General features: G+C 44.6%; 1 protein-coding gene across 4 annotated transcripts in view; it reads left to right on the top strand.

The window, feature by feature from the left end:
* LOC121853322 (ADP-ribosylation factor-like protein 4C) overlaps positions 1–18,916 on the top strand; it is a 41,590-nt gene extending 22,674 nt beyond the window's left edge. Inside the window, exons 1-5 of one of the 4 annotated variants that reach the window (XM_042347383.1) lie at positions 3,392–3,452; positions 8,196–9,139; positions 10,010–10,183; positions 11,840–11,908; positions 16,436–18,916. In XM_042347383.1, coding sequence (XP_042203317.1) covers positions 8,960–9,139; positions 10,010–10,183; positions 11,840–11,908; positions 16,436–16,627 — 615 coding nt within the window. In that variant the 5' untranslated portion in view covers positions 3,392–3,452; positions 8,196–8,959 and the 3' untranslated portion in view covers positions 16,628–18,916. Of the gene's footprint in view, positions 1–3,391; positions 3,585–8,195; positions 9,140–10,009; positions 10,184–11,839; positions 11,909–16,435 lie in introns of those variants that run through there. The other 3 variants (XM_042347382.1, XM_042347381.1, XM_042347380.1) reach the window with 3 other exon arrangements.
* Positions 18,917–19,211: the final 295 nt, after the last annotated feature.

The raw sequence follows: 19,211 nt of genomic DNA on the forward strand, positions 1-19,211 counted from the left end.
AGTCATCAGTCTCTGAATCAACTAAATGGTACATAATCTTTAGAGTCAGCGCCAGGATAAATACTCCCAAGAGAGAGAGAGAGAGAGAGAGAGAGGTACAGAAATAGTTCGAGGAGAAAAGTTTATTGAAGAACAACGGAGAACATTATTCTTGAGCATTTAAACGGGGTTAAAGTTTTGTTCATCAGTGAAGGGAAGAAACACGCAGGGGAGTTCACAGCGCGAGCAGCAGCAGTACTTGTGATTTTGTTAGTGAGAAAAACATTATACGTGACTGATCGTAACAGCAATACCAGATCATCATCATCATCACTATAATTAGCATCATCAACATCACTACCACCGCCACCACTACCAGTTTCACATCAACCACTACCACCACCCAGACCAGCATTACCACCACCATTAACTACCACTGCCAGTATTACCATCACTACCACTAACCCCACCACCACATCACGAAACAAAATCACACACACGCCCGTTCACATCCGCTCACGAGGGGGAAAAAATGTATATATACTTATTATAGCGAATTATGACGTAACCAGCCATTGTGTATAAGGGGGGGAGGGGAGGATTAATGACAGGGAAGGGGGGGCGGGGAGGAAGTAGGATGAGGAAGGGATTGCTGATTAGATATGGAGGAAGGGAGATTGGGGGAAGGGGTGTGAATCAGACAGAGATGGTGTTTACATCAGGTCGGTCTGTGTGTCTCTGTGTTAGGAGTGAGGAGCCACAGTGTTATAAGTAGAGGCAAGGAAGGTGGATGATAGGAGGGAGGGAAGGAAGGAGGGGTAGAGGGAGGGAAGAAGGGATAGGAGGAAGGAGAAGAGAGGAGAATGAAAAATTGAGAGAGAGAGAGAGAGAACATAAGAAAATAAGGAGTCTGCAATAGGCCGGTTGGCCTGTGCATGGCAGCTCCTGTCGAGAGTTACTACCGCTCTCTATCATCCATGAATCTATCCAGCCTCCTTTTAAAACTTTCCAGCGTTCCAGCACTTACTATAAAGTTGCTAAGCTTGTTCCACTCGTCCACCACCCTATTTGTGAACCAGTTCCTTCCTATCTCCCTCTTAAACCTAAATTTATGCAACTTAAACCCGTCGCTAGGAGTCCTATCCTGCTCGGATATTATAAGAACTTTATCTATATCCCCTTTATTGATTCCTTTCACCCACTTAAATACTTCTATCATATCTCCCCGCACTCTTCGTCTTTCTAGGGAATGCAAGTTTAGTTTCTTTAACCTATCTTGATATGGTAGATTTCTAAGTCCCGGAATCATTTTTGTCATTCTTCGCTGCACCGACTCCAGTGAATTTATATCCATTCTATAATAGGGCACCAGAACTGAACCGCATAATCGAGGTGCGGCCTGACTAGCGCAAGATATAGTTGCAATAAGACCTCTGCACTCTTGTTACTTACACTTCTAGATATAAAACCCAATACTCTGTTTGCCTTATTTCGAACATTAACGCACTGTTTTCTAGGCCGTAGGTCCGGGCTTACAAGTACCCCTAAGTCTCTTTCACAAGTCGACTCTCTAGGTTGATGTTAAGGGCTGTATACATAAGTATTTGTTCTTCCAATATTAAGTACGCTGCACTTGCTGGTGTTGAATTTCATTTGCCATTTTTCAGACCACCCCTGCAGTTTATTTAAATCCTCCTGTAGTGCATTTGCATCCTGCCCTGAATTAATCTGCCGCCAATTTTGGTGTCATCCGCAAACTTGCTTATGTCACTGCTGATCCCAGTATCTAGATCGTTTATGTAGATTATGAACAAGAGTGGGCCTAGTACTGACCCCTGGGGAACCCCACTGGTTACACGGCCCCACTCAGATTTAACACCATCTACGCTGACCCTCTGTGTTCTATCGGTGAGCCATGATTTTATCCAATTCAAAATGGCGTAGCTACAGCTGATAAAAATGGAGGATGTGAGGCAGGGGAGGGGTAGATTATGCAGGCGTAGACAGCCTGACAGACAAAGAGCAGCGCTGCGTGTGTGTGTGTGCGTGTCCCGGTATTTAGGAGGGTGGAGGGGTGGGGATAGAGGGGTGTCATCGGGAGGGAGTGAGCGGGAGGGGTTGGCAGAAGGACAGAGGGTCATGGATGGCACGCCAGTGAGTCATGCTTGGCATACGACCGTTGGACCAAATATTTTTGAAGCGTCACCATTTATATTAACAAGAATTTAATTTGTGTATTACTGATAGTATATTATCTCTTATTTCTCTACCTTGTTATTGTACTCCGTTTATCGATATTGTTCTAGAATAAAGTTGATATTATTATCGGTATCAACGCTAATACCCAGGGGGCGGGAAAGGGCTCGCGGCGGTTGGCAGCCCTGATGCAACCCAAGTGACGTCATCCACTTGATGCCCCAACTCGATGACGTATCGGTGACGTAGAGCCAATGACATCACTCCTCTGGTAGGTGGGCAGACCGGCGCGGCCTTGAATATATTAACACCCACCTGTCTTGAATACCAAAGGGATAATCTTCTAATCTAGGGGGACAAGAGTATCATGAAAACTCCCGGATATTGTGGCAGCACCAAGAAAACGGTACCTGAGCGCCAGTTACAAGGGGGGCAAACCCTAAATCAACACCCGCATCCACTCTGGCTGCATTCCTGTGAGTGGATGAGGGCTGCAACACGACCCTGGAGAAGGTGATGGAGTGACCCACCCTGCCTCTATCACTACCACAATCTTTACCACTACCATTACCACTATCCTTACCACCATCACCACTATCCTCACCATCACCAATATCTTTACCACCATTACCACTATCCTTACCACAATTGCCACCACCATCACCACCACCATCGCCATATCTTACCACCATTACCACCACCATCCCCCACTATCCTTACCACCACCACCACCACTATCCTTACCCTCACCACATCACCATCACTGGTGTAACTCTGGATTCAAGGTCTGGGTTCACGGCTGGTCCGTTCTATATGTAATTCATTTTAAATGAAACACAAAGATGAGTTTTCAAATTTCGTTCGCTAAGATTTTCCTCGTAAACAGAGATGTGTGGACGAAGTATCTGATTAACTGGTTACCAATTTAGTACACCGTTACTAAAGAGAGCCAGTTAAGATTCGTTCATACATCGGTTTCGAGGAATGTTCGAACCGCTTTGGGAATGTCTCTTCTTTTAAAGTTACGCATAAGAAAAAAAACAATAAAGAACTTTTAAAATATCTATAAATGAGAGCTACTGAGATACGATCTCATATGACAATAGACGAAATATTTAACGTATGAACGATGGAGACTCGGCTGGCAGGTGGTGTGTGGCGTGGTTGTGAATGCCGTATCACTCCCGCGTGGCAGGATTTATAAAGAGCGAGTTTAGACAAATCGTGGCTCAGTGAGTGTTGGTCCGCGGTCGTGTGCGAAGGTCGGCTGCCTCAAGGTGTTGCTTCTTGTACTTGAAGTTGCTTATAACCGGTTTACATCAAACAGCCCACGGCGATAACCCGCCTGGTGAAGTGATATTTACTTGTTTCATCATTTACGTCTTGCCTCTGCTCGTAGACTTTGTGAAGTGAGTTTTTAAGTGAACTTTATCTCTGCCGTCGTAAGACTAGAAAGATGTTGCTCTCTTAGATGATAATTGTTGCCTAGTGTATGACCTAACTCTTGAGCACACGCTTGAACTCTGGTTGTTGTAACAACAAAACTTTATAACAACCAATTTTATGACGACTTCATGAAGTGGGTTTTTAAGTGGAATTTATTAATATACCTTGTGTTGTGAGTGTGTTCTCAGTGAAGTGAATATGATAAGAAAATCGTCTGTTTTATTGTCACTTATCTGCGTTCATTATGAAGTGAAGTTTTGGTATAAATTTTCATAGTTCTCTTTGTATTTCTGATTTTGGACTAAAATACAGTTTTATTAAAACTATAAATAAAACCCACAATATTTTCAATGCGGGCACTGTGCAAGGAATGTTATTTTATAAAATGTTAATTTTTCTGCGTTATGCTCTAATTTATGGTGTTTGTGGAGCAAGAACAGTATTATTACAGGTCACCGTCACTCCGTTCTTCAACACTACACCCTGTAATGGACTGAATTATACGGTATACGACGAAATACATTAAAAAAAATTGTAATGCCTGTTGTATTAAGGAACTACGCGTATTCCACCGTCACCCTACGCTTTATTATCTACAGTATATTGTACTGTATATAATTAAGCAAATCATTCTTATTGACGTTTGCCGCCATACATTACTGATTCAAAGGATTAAGTACAGTATATAAGTTACGCCATTAAAACAACCGATTTACGTCATATTTGGAAACACTGGCGTGAATTAGCCATCATATCTTATCTTGTTACGCCATACGGGACGTGTGTGGGGGGGGGGGGTACAGGGAAGCGTAGTTTGGTTAGTCAGTGATGTACTGTAGTGCCGCGGAGGAAGTGGTTAGTAAAGTGCCTCCTGTCTTGTTAGCCGTGTGTTGGTGGTGTGGTTGTGTGTAGTAGTGGTGTAGTTATGTGTAATGGTGGTGGTGTGGTTGTGTGTAGTGGTGGTGGTGTAGTTATGTGTAGTGGCTGGTGGTGTAGTTATGTGTAGTGGCTGGTGGTGTAGTTATGTGTAGTGGCTGGTGGTGTGGTTACTGTACGTGTTGTGGCGGTGGTGTAGTTATGTGTAGTGGCTGGTGGTGTGGTTACTGTACGTGTTAGTGGCTGGTGGTGTAGTTATGTGTAGTGGCGTGGTGGTGGTGTAGTTATGTGTAGTAGTAGTGGTGGTGGTGAGGTGGTGGTGTAGTTATGTGTAGTGGAGGTGGTGTAGCTATGTGTAGTGGAGGTGGTGTAGTTATGTGTAGTGGTGGTGGTGTTATGTGTAGTGGCTGGTGTACTGTACGTGTAGTGGCGGTGGTGTAGTGTGTAGTGGTGGTGGTGTAGTGGAGGTGGTGTAGTTATGTGTAGTGGTGGTGGTAGTGTAGTTATGTGTAGTGGAGGTGGTGTAGCTGTGTAGTGGTGGTGGTGTTATGTGTAGTGGCTGGTGGTGTAGTTATGTGTGGTGTGTGTAGTGGAGGTGGTGTAGTTATGTGTAGTGGTGGTGGTAGTGTAGTTATGTGTAGTGGAGGTGGTGTAGCTATGTGTAGTGGAGGTGTAATTATGTGTAGTGGCGGTGGTGTTATGTGTAGTGGCTGGTGGTGTAGTTATGTGTAGTGGCTGGTGGTGTAGTGGCTGTAGTTATGTGTAGTTATGTGTAGTGGCTGGTGGTGTAGTTATGTGTAGTGGTGGTGGTGTAGTTATGTGTAGTGGAGGTGGTGTAGTTATGTGTAGTGGCTGGTGGTGTAGTTATGTGTAGTGGCTGGTGGTGTAGTTATGTGTAGTGGCTGGTGGTGTAGTTATGTGTAGTGGAGGTGGTGTAGTGGTGGTGGTGTAGCTATGTGTAGTAGTAGTGGTGGTAGTGTAGTTATGTGTGGTTTGGTGTCGTAGTTATGTGTGGTGGTGTAGTTATGTGTGGCTGTAGTGGTACTGTAGTTATGTGTGATAGTGTCGTAGTTATGTGTGGTAGCAATGTAGTAGTTATGTGTGGTAGCTATGTATTCATTATACCAATCCCACACCTCTACGATAACTTGTACCTGTACCAGCACTTGTGACTACCTATATCGTTGTAACAGGCCAGATTATACACTTAACATTCAATACAGTGGGAGATGGGGTGTTAGGTTAAGATAGGTTGTCTGATTTGATTAACATAAGATGGGGTTAGGTTAGGATAGTTAAGATTAAATTAGGTTAAGATATGTTAGTTAAGGATACGGTAGGTTACCTTAGGATAGGTTAGGTTTGAATATTTTAGGGGAGGTTAAATTAGATTAGGGATATCTAAGACACTAGGCCAGACTTAACCCAAAGGAATAGAGTGACTAAGACCAGATGTACACTCCGCGATATGAACTGGTGTGGACCACAGTGTGACCCTGGTATAATTTGCCGTGTTACAAGTGTACCCGTATCGACTAATAAAGAGAAAATGAGTTAGAAAATTATCGCGTGGTTAGAGAGTACAGTAGAAAGTATCAAGAGAGAAATATGCAGTTTGACAGAGAAAGTAGATGGGAAGGTCTCTCTCTCTCTCTCTCTCTCTCTCTCTCTCTAGGGTTGTTGTTCCTCTATAGTGATGACTAACAGCAGCTTCCAAGGCTTTTGTGTAAGTTGTGTCTTTTAGAATACATGAGAAGTTAGAGGTTGGGATGTTTAGAACACGCGAATAGGGTGATGGGTACTTGAGGGTGCCTTTGTGGAGCAACAGAAGCAACAACAACAGAAATACCAATAACAGTAGCAACAGGAACATAAACAACAGGAAGGGGACGGGTGCCTAACAGGATGCAAGCACTGCCCAGTAAATTGACCGGCGGCGCTTATGTCCTGTGTAATAGCTCTCTCTCTCTCTCTCTCTCTCTCTCTCTCTCTCTCTCTCTCTCTCTCTCAAACATGTACCAGTATAAAACTTGGTATTGTACGTCACTCTCCTAAGTATGTCATTACCTTACAGTGTCGGCCGAGACCTGTTACAGCACTGTTATGTTGTGAAGACACTGTTAAGCTGTTACGTTCTATTTCACTGAACTGGTAAAGTGAGAACGTATTTGTATTGCCTCACTTCAGCTTCGGCACATACTGTAGATGTTGTGGTTGGCAGTATAGTACTAGTATTTTCCTACTACCGTAACTACGACTCACTCTTAACTACCACACAAACATTTCTCTCTCAATATAGCGGTGACAGCTCTGAGACTTGCTTGACGTTCGCTCCACAAGTCCTACTTACAACACGTACTGTACAATAAAGGTCAGATTGTGGACTAGGGTTGTGAGTCATGTACTGTACACAAGATAGTGTCATCCGCTGTACGTTTTGCTCTACATGTGGAGGAGGCGACCGACACACATACATACACGCGCACACATACATACATACATACATTTACACATACACGCATACACATACATACATACATACATACATACATACATACATACATACATACATATACGGAAAAAAATCGATTGGAGGAAGAAAGGACGAGGGGGAGGTAGACGAGAGAGAGGGGGAGGTGTTCCGCACGGTCGGTTAGACAACTAAAAACCTGTCGTATACAAGAAACGTGAAGCTTTTCCTGTGTACACGTGACTGCCTACCTGTGACTATTCCATCTCTTGTTAGCTCTTCAATCATTTATTCATTCCTTCATTCCTCCCTCTTTCTCATTTCATCCGCCCATTTCTCCTTCCTCTACTGTCCTTTTCCTTCCTTCCTTCCTTCCTTCCGTCTGCTCGACCGCTCTTGTCCTTTCCGTCTACCCTTTTCACCCTCTCCTTTTCACCCTTACCTCCGTCCGACCCCTCTATCCTCTCCTCCTACCCTTCCACCCTCTCCTCCTCATCCCTTCCTCCCTCCCGCCTGCCCGCCCCTCCGTCCGTGTTCATTGACCGTGTCGAGGCACAAGGCTGGTTGGTATGAACGATCACTATGTCAAGGTTGGCTGACGGGGGAGAGAGAAATTTTCTCCCAACGTCTTACAGGTCTTCTCTTACCTGTCGCTCTTGTTCGTTTACCTGGCGTTGGTTAGCTGACAGTCGGTCCTTAAGGGTTTGTGTGTTATATATCTTGGATGTGTATATATGTAGTGTGTTGATCATGTAGATGTATATTATGTACCGTATTAATGATAGAGGCCCAAGTGTGTGTGTGTGTGTACATCGTGTTTACCTGCCTGAGGTTCTGGGGTCTTCTCTCCCCCAACACAGCTGTGAGTGGCGGGTTTGGGGAGATCTTGGAATTGGAGGTTGATTTGTTGGGGGGGAATTAAAGAATAGTGTATACGAGTATATTACTGTATGTCCGATCATATGAAGGTGTGTTTCATGGGCGTGACAGTGCGGATACAGTATTGTACACATAACACTGAACCTCAGTACTCAAGGAGGCAATATGGCTGGCACTACACTCGACCACCTTCACTTCCCCAACTGTAAAGTCATGTACTCATTGACAGCTGGGTATATTGGGGGATATATTTGAGTGTAATACTTGTTTATAGAAATATTTAAAGTGTTTATTATCCTGTAAAAAATAGTTATGTTCATTTTGTAACGAATATTTTCTTTCTTTGCAGGTGTGGAGCTGAAAGGTGTACACAGGCATCCTAGAGTTAAATAAAAAAGAAAAAAAATAATCCGACTAATAAAGCGAAATATAGGAATAGGAACAGGAGAGAAAAATAAGATAAGTGAAATTCCTCTAAGGTGAGACGGTGAGATATATCTGTCAAGTTGCATCGTTCATCGATAGAAAGGTAGAGGGCTGTCTAAAGTAGTCAAGAGAACTGACTGTCTAAGGACAGTCAGTGAAGGCTGCATCACCCATCGACAGACGGCAAGAGGTGCGTCGTGCGTCTAGACACCGTGTGTGGGTCCGTGCTCACCTTCCTCACCCGTCTCTACATTCCGTCTCGTCCCGTCCCACTGCATACCACGCTGACAGCTGTTCTCCCCTACCACCACCAGCTGCTGCTCCTCCAGGACGGTATACAGCTCGTCAAATTGGATAATAAAGAAATCTATCAACTGACAGATTTAAAAAAAAGAGCACAATAGTCAGACAGACAGACAAACATCTTAAGAATTGTCTCAAGTTTCCCAGGAAGGAAACATAACACACACCCTGCTGCGAGCTTTAGTGCGTTCCTCGATTATCTACACGACCCACGAACGCCTTGCAAGATCGATATACACACGCCCTTGTATGCCTGAATCCCCCACGCCTCATTAAACCTGCTACACGCCCTCCCTCCCTCCCGCCCCTACGTCTTAAAAGAAACCTCACACATCCCACCTAAGGAAGCCCACCTAACACCAACTTCCCTCACACACACACGTCATGGAGTCGTGGTCGCGGCGTAAGGCAGGCGTGGCGCGCGCCGTGGAAGGCGTGGTGAAGAGGAGGAAACACGTGGTCCTGGTGGGTCTGGACGGCTCAGGAAAGACCACGGTCCTGACCAGACTGAAGTATCGCTGTTACGTGGCCACCACACCGACCATTGGCTTCAACCACGAGAAGGTCAGTTGTAGGGGAAAGTGTTGGTCAGTTTTGTGGGATATAATAGAGTAATAAGTTGAATTTAATAGTTGTGGGATCTAATAACGTAATATCAGTTTTTCTTATTTAAATATAAAAGTTTGGTAAATTAAAATACTTTCCTAGCTTTTTGTGTCAAAGTTTTCTTACTTAAAACGTCATTGTTTTTTATTGATTAAAGAAATTTTCGGAGTCAAAACGTTTTTAAATACTACATATTTTTTTTTTAAATTCAAAGTGTCAAAATTATCTGACGATAATAATATCCGAATAAATTTTCCTCCAATTTTCCTCCTGAGATTGAAATGATTTTGTAAAGTTTAATAAAGAATTTGAGAGGGAGAAACCATGCCTCTTAAATACTTCTTCCCTTCATTATTTATTTCTTCTTCCTCTGCCTCCCATACATACAAGGCTGACCCTTTCTCACCCCTTTCCTTTCTATACCATTCTTACCGTCTGTTCCCCCTTCCTTCCTTCCTTCCATTTATTCATTCATTCATTCATAACCTTTCCCTCTCCACTTACTATCGTTTATCCTTCTTTATCACTATTCTTCTTCTCCCTCCTTCATTACTTTTAATCCTCTCTCTCTCTCTCTCTCTCTCTCTCTCTCTCTGTGTCATCATTCTTAACCCAACATTTTCTCTCTTTCTCCCTCTACTCCTCAATTTTCTTCCTTCTCTTTTCCCCCTTAACCCTCTTCTCCTCTTAACTCCCTTCTCCCTCTTCAGTCATTCTTAACATTACGTCTTCCTTCACATACACACATTTCTTCTCTCCCCCCTCTCTCCCGTGCTTCTAACCCTTGCCTCCACACCTGCCTGACCTCCCTACCTCCCCTGCCAACAGGTATGGGGCGGAGGTTACCGGTGGTCGTGTTGGGACGTCGGAGGTGGTGAACGACTGCGTCCTCTGTGGTCCTCCTACACCCGCGCCACCGACGGCTTGGTCTTCGTCGTGGACTCGGCTTCCCTGGGCGACATGATGGAAGAGGCGAGGGTGGAGTTGGCTCGAGTCCTTAAGGTAGGGGTGTGTGTGTGTGTGTGTTTTGAGATGGTAACAATCCTCATTTAATCTAACCCATTCCTCGGTTAATTTAATCTAATCCCATGTAAATTAACCTAACTTGGCTAATTTAACGTAACCTAGTCTTTGGCAAATTTAACCTAAACACACTTAATTTAATCTAACGTAGCCTAACTTAATCTATCCAAACCTGACTTAACAAATCCTTACCTTATTTGACCTAATCTAACCTATCATTATCAATCCTAACATAATCTTAATCTATTCATTACCCAACCTAACCTAACCAAACCATCAGGATTTAGGGTACAGTCCTAACGAGACCCAAATGGAATAGGTCCCCAAGTTCTAATAAACTCCAAACTTAATAGGCACCCGACCCATCCTCATGCCCCTTAGCCATAGTAGGTCAGGGGGTGGTCACTCAGGAAGGGGACAGGAAGGCCACTCAGGATTGGGACAGGCGGCCACTCAGGACTGTGTTAGGTGGCCACTCAGGACTATAATCATATCTGTTATTGCGACACTCAGAGACAAAAGTCAACACCTCCCTCCCACTTCAGACCGCCAAAGCAAGAAAACCGGTTTGAATAAAGAAATCTGCGGTAATCCTAGACTGATTTAACTTGTGTCGCTGCAGAAACTTTAAACCATGAAGTGAAGGAAGTTTAATGTGTGAGTGTTAAGTGAGAAAGCAGTAAGTGTGAGTGTTAAGTGTGTTAAGTAGTGGGAAGTGTTAAGTGATGATGCTTTAAGTGTGAGTGTTAAGTGAGGAAGTGTTAAGAGTGTAGAGGAAATGTAAGTAGGTGTTTTAAGCTATTTATTCGCGGTTGAGGGAGGAGACCGTGGTGTGGTGTGGCATGGTGTGTGGAGTGGAGTAGTGTGGTGTGGAGTAGTATGGTGTGATATGTGGTCTGGTGTGGTGCGGAATGGTAATGGTGTAATGGGTGGTATGATGTGGTGTGGAATGTTGTGTGGTGTGTTGTGATGTGTGTTGTGTGGTGTGTTGTGATGTGTTGTGTGTTGTGTGGTGTGTTGTGATGTGTGTTGTGTGGTGTGTTTGTCCTTAGTGATGTGAAGTGAATGTTAGGGAGGCTGTCATTGGCTGTTTGAGGTGAGTGTTAGGGAGGCTATGATTGGCTGTTTGAGGCGAGTGTTAGGGAGGCTGTCATTGGCTGTTTGAGGTGAGTGTTAGGGAGGCTGTGATTGGCTGTTTGAGGCGAGTGTTAGGGAGGCTGTCATTGGCTGTTTGAGGTGAGTGTTAAGGAGGCTGTCATTGGCTGTTTGAGGTGTGTGTTAGGGAGGCTGTCATTGGCTGTTTGAGGTGAGTGTTAAGGAGGCTGTCATTGGCTGTTTGTAAAGTTATGTAAACCTTAGAGGTGAAGTACGTGTGTTGGTTGACATTTTCTCAAGAACTAACGCACATATCTATTAACTCACTTTACCAATACGCACATGTACTCACGCACAATATGTACATACGCTTATGTGTACTAATTCCATGTATTAATACACATATGTAATCAATCATAGTATGTACTTATGCTCATGTGTACTAAGTTCTTGTGCAATAATTACTAACAATATAAATTTTAGTACACATGTCCCATCTGGCGTGTACTGTACTAACGTGTACTTGTTTCTCCATTACAGAAGTCACGGGCGTCCTCTGCACAACTGGGCGTCCCCACACCGCCTCTACTTGTTCTGGCCAACTTCCAGGTGAGAGAGATAAGAGATAAGGTGTGTGTGTGCGCGCGCGCGCGCGCGTGTGTGTGTGTGTGTGTGTGTGTGTGTGTGTGTGTGTGATAAGGGCACTGACCTCTTTACTTGAGTCAGATAATGTTATTGAATAGAGTGACGTATCCTTCTCAGCGTCTTCACCAGGGCATGGTGTAGGAGCCCCTATGTCTGCTGCGTGGGAGAGTGAGGGTGGGGAGGGATGGTGGGTGAGGGGGAGGGTAGATGAAAGAGGGACGATGAAGGATTAGATAGAATGTGGGGAGGGGGGGGATGGTGGGGTGGAGGATATTTGGAATGGGACTATCAAGGGGTAGGGAGAGGAAGAGTGTGTGGAAGAGGAAAGATGGGAGGGTGAGGAGATAAATACATAAGTCATAAGTGAATAGATAAACAGTATGCAGAGAGAGAGAGAGAGAGAGAGAGTACATGGACTCTTCCCTACTGTATAGAGAGAGAGGGAGCGAGTCATGAGGTTATGAATGAATTAAGGGTGGTTAAGAGCGTGTGGGTGGGGGGAGGGGAGGGAAGGTGGAGGCGTGTGGGTGGAGGAAGTAAAGGAGTATATTATGAGTGGATAGAAGAAGGGTAGAGGTATGTGGTTGGAAGGAGGGTGGAGGTTGTGGGTGGGTGAGTGAAGGAAAAGATGATGGGTGGAGGTTGTGGGTGGGTGAGTGAAGGAAGAGGGTGTAAATGTCAGATGGGTGTTTTAGGAGTTTGTTGAGGTACAAGAGGTGGGTAGATGGGTGGGTGGGCGGGCTTTGTGTATCAGTGGGCGGACGTCAGTGGGACAAGCTGATATACAGGATAATACGAGTGCTTTCAGTGCAGGAGATGCGACAGGATGTAGGGGGCGGTAGCGCGAGGCCCTGGTGCAACCCCGGCCCTCCCCAACCCTCGTCATCCTCCCCAACCCTCCTCACCCTCCTCATGGGCGTACAGGGGCAGGGCAGGGGTGAATAGGCAGGGGGACTTTGTGCACCCTCCTGATCCCTTCCATTCCGTTCCCCATGGTAGGAGTGGGGGGGAGTAGGAGGTGTGGGCAGGAGGTATGTGCGGGAGGTGTGGGTAGGGGTTGATTTTTTATTTTGATTTTGCCGCTTACAGCGGCTACTTTATTGTGCAACCCACACCCATCCTGTGAGCGGTAGCGCAAAAGGATTACAGAGTAGAGTTTACAAAGGGTCATAATAATTAACCCCCGTTGTCAGGATATTATGACACTGAATGTTACACAGTATTTCAATTACATTATTTGTTTAATTCTATACATAAAGGGTAACTTATTCACTAATGCGTGAGTACCGGCGTGTGAGGCAGTATGTCTGGCCGCACACTTTGTTATTCACATTTGCGTGAGAAGTATTCCAGCACACAGTGTGTTTGGACCTGTCCTTAAAAGGTTCTATCTTAACACAGTCGAGGAAGTAGTGTTCAAGTGTCTGGCCACACACTTTATATTTAGTGGGGTGGTGTGGGTAGGAGGTGTAGGCGGGAGGTGTGGGCGGGTGGTGTGGGTAGGAGGTGTAGGCAGGAGGTGTGGGCGGGTGGTGTAGGCGGGTGGTGTGGGTAGGAGGTGTGGGCGGGAGGTGTAGGTGTGGGTAGGAGGTGTGGTGTGTGGGTAGGGAGGTGTGGTGGGTAGGCAGGAGGTGGGCGGGTGGTGTGGGTAGGAGGTGTGGGCGGGAGATGTGGGTGGGAGTGGGCATCTCCTCGGGGTGGGTTAAAAGTGGTGGGGAGTTCATAAGTGATTCAGTCTCACACGACCACCATTTTCTGAAGGCCGCCTCCACCACCACAACTAGCATCACCACCTCCATCCCTATAACCACCACCACAACTACCAGCATCACCCACCACTAGCCTTACTACAACCATCACCACCATTATCTCTGCCACAACTACTACTACCATCATCCCTCCCTCCCTCCCCACCAAAACACAACCCTATTACTGTATATTGGAGAGACAGAACAACTGATAGAGACAGAAACGATACAGAAGGAGGATAAGTGAAGGTTGATGGAGAGAAGGAGGGAGGGGAGAATGATGGAAGAAAAAGGGTGAAGGAGGATGGAGAATGATGGAGGAAGTGACAGAAGGCAAGAAGGAATGGAGAACATAAGGGAAATCGAGAAGGACTACCCCCTCCCCCCTCTGTAGTCCGCCAGGCGCACTAACGTTTACGGATTACTGAAGATGAAAAAGATCGTAAAAAAAAAACGTTTACCAGAAAACAACAGACGTTTTTCTTTTGTTGAGGTTAATGCCCGTAAACCGGATGTCGAATCTCTCTCTCTCTCTCTCTCTCTCTCTCTCTCTCTCTCTCCACGGCGTTCTCTTCATCACCGCTTAACGACTTACAACCCAAATGTCCTTCAGTGAAACAGCAGACGTTATTACATTCAGTGTTTTACGTGTACCTATGTAAGAACACCCGCCTAATTGTCTGACCTTTTGAGTGATGGGGACTCAGGGGGGAGGGGGAGGTAGGGGGTGAGGAAGTGGGTTTTAAGGGAGGAGGGGAGATGAGGGAGCCACTGGAGATGGAGGGTGAAGGAGGAAGAAGAAGGTGAGAGAAGAGGAGGAAGAATTGAGAAAAGTGAAGGAAGAGGAAAAGTAGTGGAAGAATAAGACCAGTCGTTGTGTGCGTGAGTGCGGGCGAGTTTGAGTGTGTGTAGGGGACAAGTTGAGGATGTGTTGTTGTTGTGTGTGTGTGTGTGTATGTGTGTGTGTGTGTGTGGGCGTAGGTCTGAGTGTGTGTGTGTGTGTGTGTGTGTGTGTAGGTCTGAGTGTGTGTGTGTGTGTGTGTGCGTGCGTTGGTGCCTTCGTGTATTTGTGAAGGCGTAGTCTATAATGTGTGTGTGAGAGAGAGAGAGAGAGAGAGAGAGAGAGAGAGAGAGAGAGAGAGAGGCGTGGGAGAGCCTTCAGGGACATAAGTGGGTAAGGTTGTGGGAGGCGAACAGTTAGGGTAAGACGAGTGTGGGAGTGTGGGGGAGGCAGAGAGAGTGAGAGGGAGTGAGAGGGCCACCAGATGTGTGTAATGGTCAGGTCTGGCTTACCGTTTAAGGCTTCATGTCTCACTAAACATTCCTTCACTTACAAATTTCCTCCTCACCCCCCCCCCCTGTCTTAAACTATCTTCCTCACCTATCTTAACTTAACCTTTCGTTCAAACTTAGCGTAAACTTAATGTAACAACGTGATTCCTCCTAACCTATCTTAACTGAATATTTCCTCTTAACCTAACTTAACATCTCTTACTAAACAATACTTAATAGAACCTAACCTAACTTAAAGTAACTTAACCTTACTTAATATAAACAAACCTAAGTTAGGTTAAGTTAGATTAAGTTAGGTTAGGTTAGTTTAAGTTAGATTAAGTGAGGTTAGGTTAGTTTAGGTCAGGGTCTAGTAGGACTGGAGACCATATGGCGTGTGCCTTCCCATTTACCCATAAGGAAAGGGTCTTACCCATACCCTCACAGGCGGTGAACCCGAGTATTGTGTTCTGTATAAGGGGGGCCTCCAGGTGTGTGTGTGTGTGTGTGTGTGTGTGTGTGTGTGTGTGTGTGTGTGTGTGTGTGTGTGTGTGCGTGTGCGTGTGTGTGTGTGTGTGTGCGTTGAAATGCGCCAGGGAACCAGCAATGACGTGTTGCTGACGATGACTGACGAGGAAGTATTATATGTGGTCTTTGGTCATGCGCATGGCTGCCCCTTCCTCCTGCTCCTATTGCTCCAGCTCCTCCTCTTCATGTGCCTTCTATTCCGTCCGCTCCAGCTCCTCTCCCCGCTCCTCCTCCTCTTCCTGCTTCAACTCCTCTTCCAACTCCTCCTCCCCTCTTCCAACACCTGCTCCAATTCTTCTTATTCTTCCAACTCCATTTCCTCCATTTCCTCCTTTTCCAACTTCTCCTACTCCTTTTTCATCTCCTCCTCTTCCATCTCCTCCTCTGGGGTAACTACTCATTAGGGAGTGAGTTTTTGTGTTCTCTGGTTAGTTCCTCTGCCTCTCTGCACGTATGTCTCTCCGTGTGTCCGTCATGCACTGATAGACAGGAGGTGTGACTGGGAGGGACCTTGGGGGGAGGACTAAGGTGCGGATCTTTGTCTTACGTGACACGGGTTGTGATGCTGAGAGAGAGAGAGAGAGAGAGAGAGAGAGAGAGAGGAGAGAGAGAGAGAGAGAGAGAGAGAGAATAAATGGGCAATGGGAGTCAGGTAAACAGAGAGAGAGTTTACACCCTTGAAGCCTGTACAGTATACTAAAGGCTCAAGTTATAAAGGCTTCTTACATCTACTCTCTTCTCCTTTATTATTATTATTATTATTTCTGCATATGATGAGTTTTCCTTTTATGTCACGATGTTTACAAATAATTCACTTCCTAAACATAACAATATTTACAAACTCACCTGTCTGATATCAGAATGTTTACAAACAAACTTGCCTACCCAATGTTACATGTTTACAAATAAAGTCAGCTGACAGTCTGCCGTCTTTGTGTTACAGGACCAGATCCACGCCCGTTCTGCCCAGGGTGTAGCCATGAGCCTGGGCTTAGGCGAGGCGATGGGCGTGGTGTGGGCGGTGGCTCCCGTGTGCGCCCTCACTGGGGAGGGACTCGACGACGCCATGGCCACCCTCCGGAACCTCATCGACAAGGTTCGACAGGACTACCGCAGGAGGGATCGTTGGCGCTGAGTGGACCAGTAACAACCTGAGGTCTTCCCTACGCGTGGGAAGGGTCTTTCTATCAGGTTACAGCAGGTCCTTGTATCTGTAAGATGTTCTCTATATAAACAAGCTGTGCCAGTAGATAACACCCTCTGTAGGACAGTTTTACACCGGCTGTACGAGTGCTGTAAATGACATCTGTAGCAGAGTTGACATGTACGATAGTTATATAACCTGTACGATAGTCTACGGCAGCTGTATGATAATTCATATATAAAGTATGAGTGTTTTTACAAGCTGTAAATACCGGTTATACGAGAGTTTACGAATTACACTATATTTATATCAGCTGTACGATAGCTTGCACCAGCTGTACGAGTGATTACGATATTTACGACAAAATGCGATGCCGAAGTTCCATGGAAGATTATGGCAACTGTACGAGTGTTTACGAAGTTTATACGATAGCAAAGAAGTCGTATAAGCTACCGAACGAGAACGTATTGTAGAAACAGCATCAGCTGTTTCAAACGATAACTTGTGAACCAAAGACAATTACATGTGTGTGAACGAATGACTAAGTGTTGAACGAGAGCAAGAAGTAATCTGTTTACGAAACCTCTTTATCTTCTCGAGGACACTTCTGCATCATCAAGCAGCTGGTTGACAGCAGTAGGACACCACCTGGGAACAGAAAGGATGCCAGATGGCCTCATGAGAGTCGGTGGTCTTCATACAGCTGGCATTACAGTTAAGAGACACGCGACTACCACAGACCCTTCCCATCTTGTCTTCATTGGCTATATAGGGTGTCTAAAGATAACAAGTGGGTCTACAAATGTCTTGACATTATTTTGTTTTGTGCAATTACTTGGAGTTGTTAATATTAGAAGCTTTGGATATGATTCACCAACATTGTTCCCGTAAAGCACACAGAATATGCATCTGTCTTCTTTAAAATATCATGAGCTTTAATATGGGTCAGACCATTTTGTTTTTAGACACCCTGTATGAGGGACAAGGTTACACAGTATCAACATGGCGATCACCTGTTGAAGTGCCACAAGATTTTTAATGTCCTTATGCAACACTAGCGTACACTGTAGTCACACACACACACACACACACACACACGGGAAGTACACGCCCCGATCATGCGAGTCAGCTGTGATAGTGTTCCTCCCTTCACAATTCCTGGTGAGTGTGATTTAACCTTAAGATGACACTGTAGAGACAAACTTGAGATATAGCTTTAAGGTAATCCAAGATGGTACATTAAACAGTAGGAATAGTCCAGTGGAAATATCTAGTAGGAATATCCAAGCAACCCTAAACAAAATATAATGCTTGATTCTCTCTATAAGCTTATTTCCCCACACTGGTCAATATTCAGCGGCACTAATATAAGGGATCCCCACTGATGTGAAAATGTATCTATTGTTTACTTGTGATTTGTGAAATATTTAGAGCCAAAAATAAGAGAAATTTACAATGGGCATGAAGATTAATCTACCATTACATAATAGATTGATATAAATGTGTCTGAAGTTAAATTGTATATACATATAAACGCCTCTAGTAAGAGCACAATTAGTGCATGTTGTGGAGTTTATAATAAATAGATTAACATAGGTGTCATTATATACAAGGGATAACGAGCCATCCATGTGTGTCCATTTAATGTTCTTATCATAAAATAGCGTCACAGCAGGCAGGTGATGGTCAAACGTTCGCCTGGCGTAACTTACATAACGCCAGACTCTGATGACTGCTGTTGCTGGCGTTGTTATTGTGGCACGGGAGAGCGGACGTTACCATGAAATCTCAAGGATCTTTTGTTTATTATTAATATTTTTTATTATTCCTGTTTAAATTATTGCCACCTCTGTCTTATAATATTAAGTGATAACTACATGTTTTTAAATTATTTATATTACCTCGTCTCTGCTCTGAGGATTATAACTTTACTGCAAGTAAACGTTTTAATATTCAGGTCTTCGACTCTTCTGTATACCAGGGACTCGCTCATATCTCACACCTGGATCTGTCCTTAACTTAAAATAACCTGTCCCTAACCCACCTCAACCCACCCTTAGATACCCCTAATACACCCCAAACCTAAAACAACCCACGCCTTAACTTCACCCAAACCCACTCTTACCCATTCCTACCCATCATTAACTTAATCACACCCTCCGCTTCAGTGACGTACTGTAGCATGGGTCTTGGTCCAGAGGAGATATATAGTGGCCCTGTAATTATTATTTTCTCACATTTGTATGAGTTTGTAAGTCACGGAATAAACAGTATTATAGATTATTTTGTTTATTAATCCCGTGTGTGAGAGAAACATGAAATCATCAATAGACAAAAGGATGAGAGAGAGAGTTTAAGCAAGTTGTCCGTAAAAAAAAAAAAATAAGTAAATAAATTAATAATAAAAATTACCAAACACAGAATCGCGAAAATTTCAAAGTATATCCAAATATTTTACTACAAAAATTAAACCAATATAAAAGAAAATAAATATATATACTGAACAGCTTTTCCTCCCACACACAAAAAACTAAAAAGCTAAAACATAAGGAAAATAAACGAATAGAAAGTATGT

The sequence above is a fragment of the Homarus americanus genome, unplaced genomic scaffold, assembly GCF_018991925.1.
Source record: "Homarus americanus isolate GMGI-L3 unplaced genomic scaffold, GMGI_Hamer_2.0 scaffold12810, whole genome shotgun sequence".
NCBI lineage: Eukaryota > Metazoa > Arthropoda > Malacostraca > Decapoda > Nephropidae > Homarus > Homarus americanus.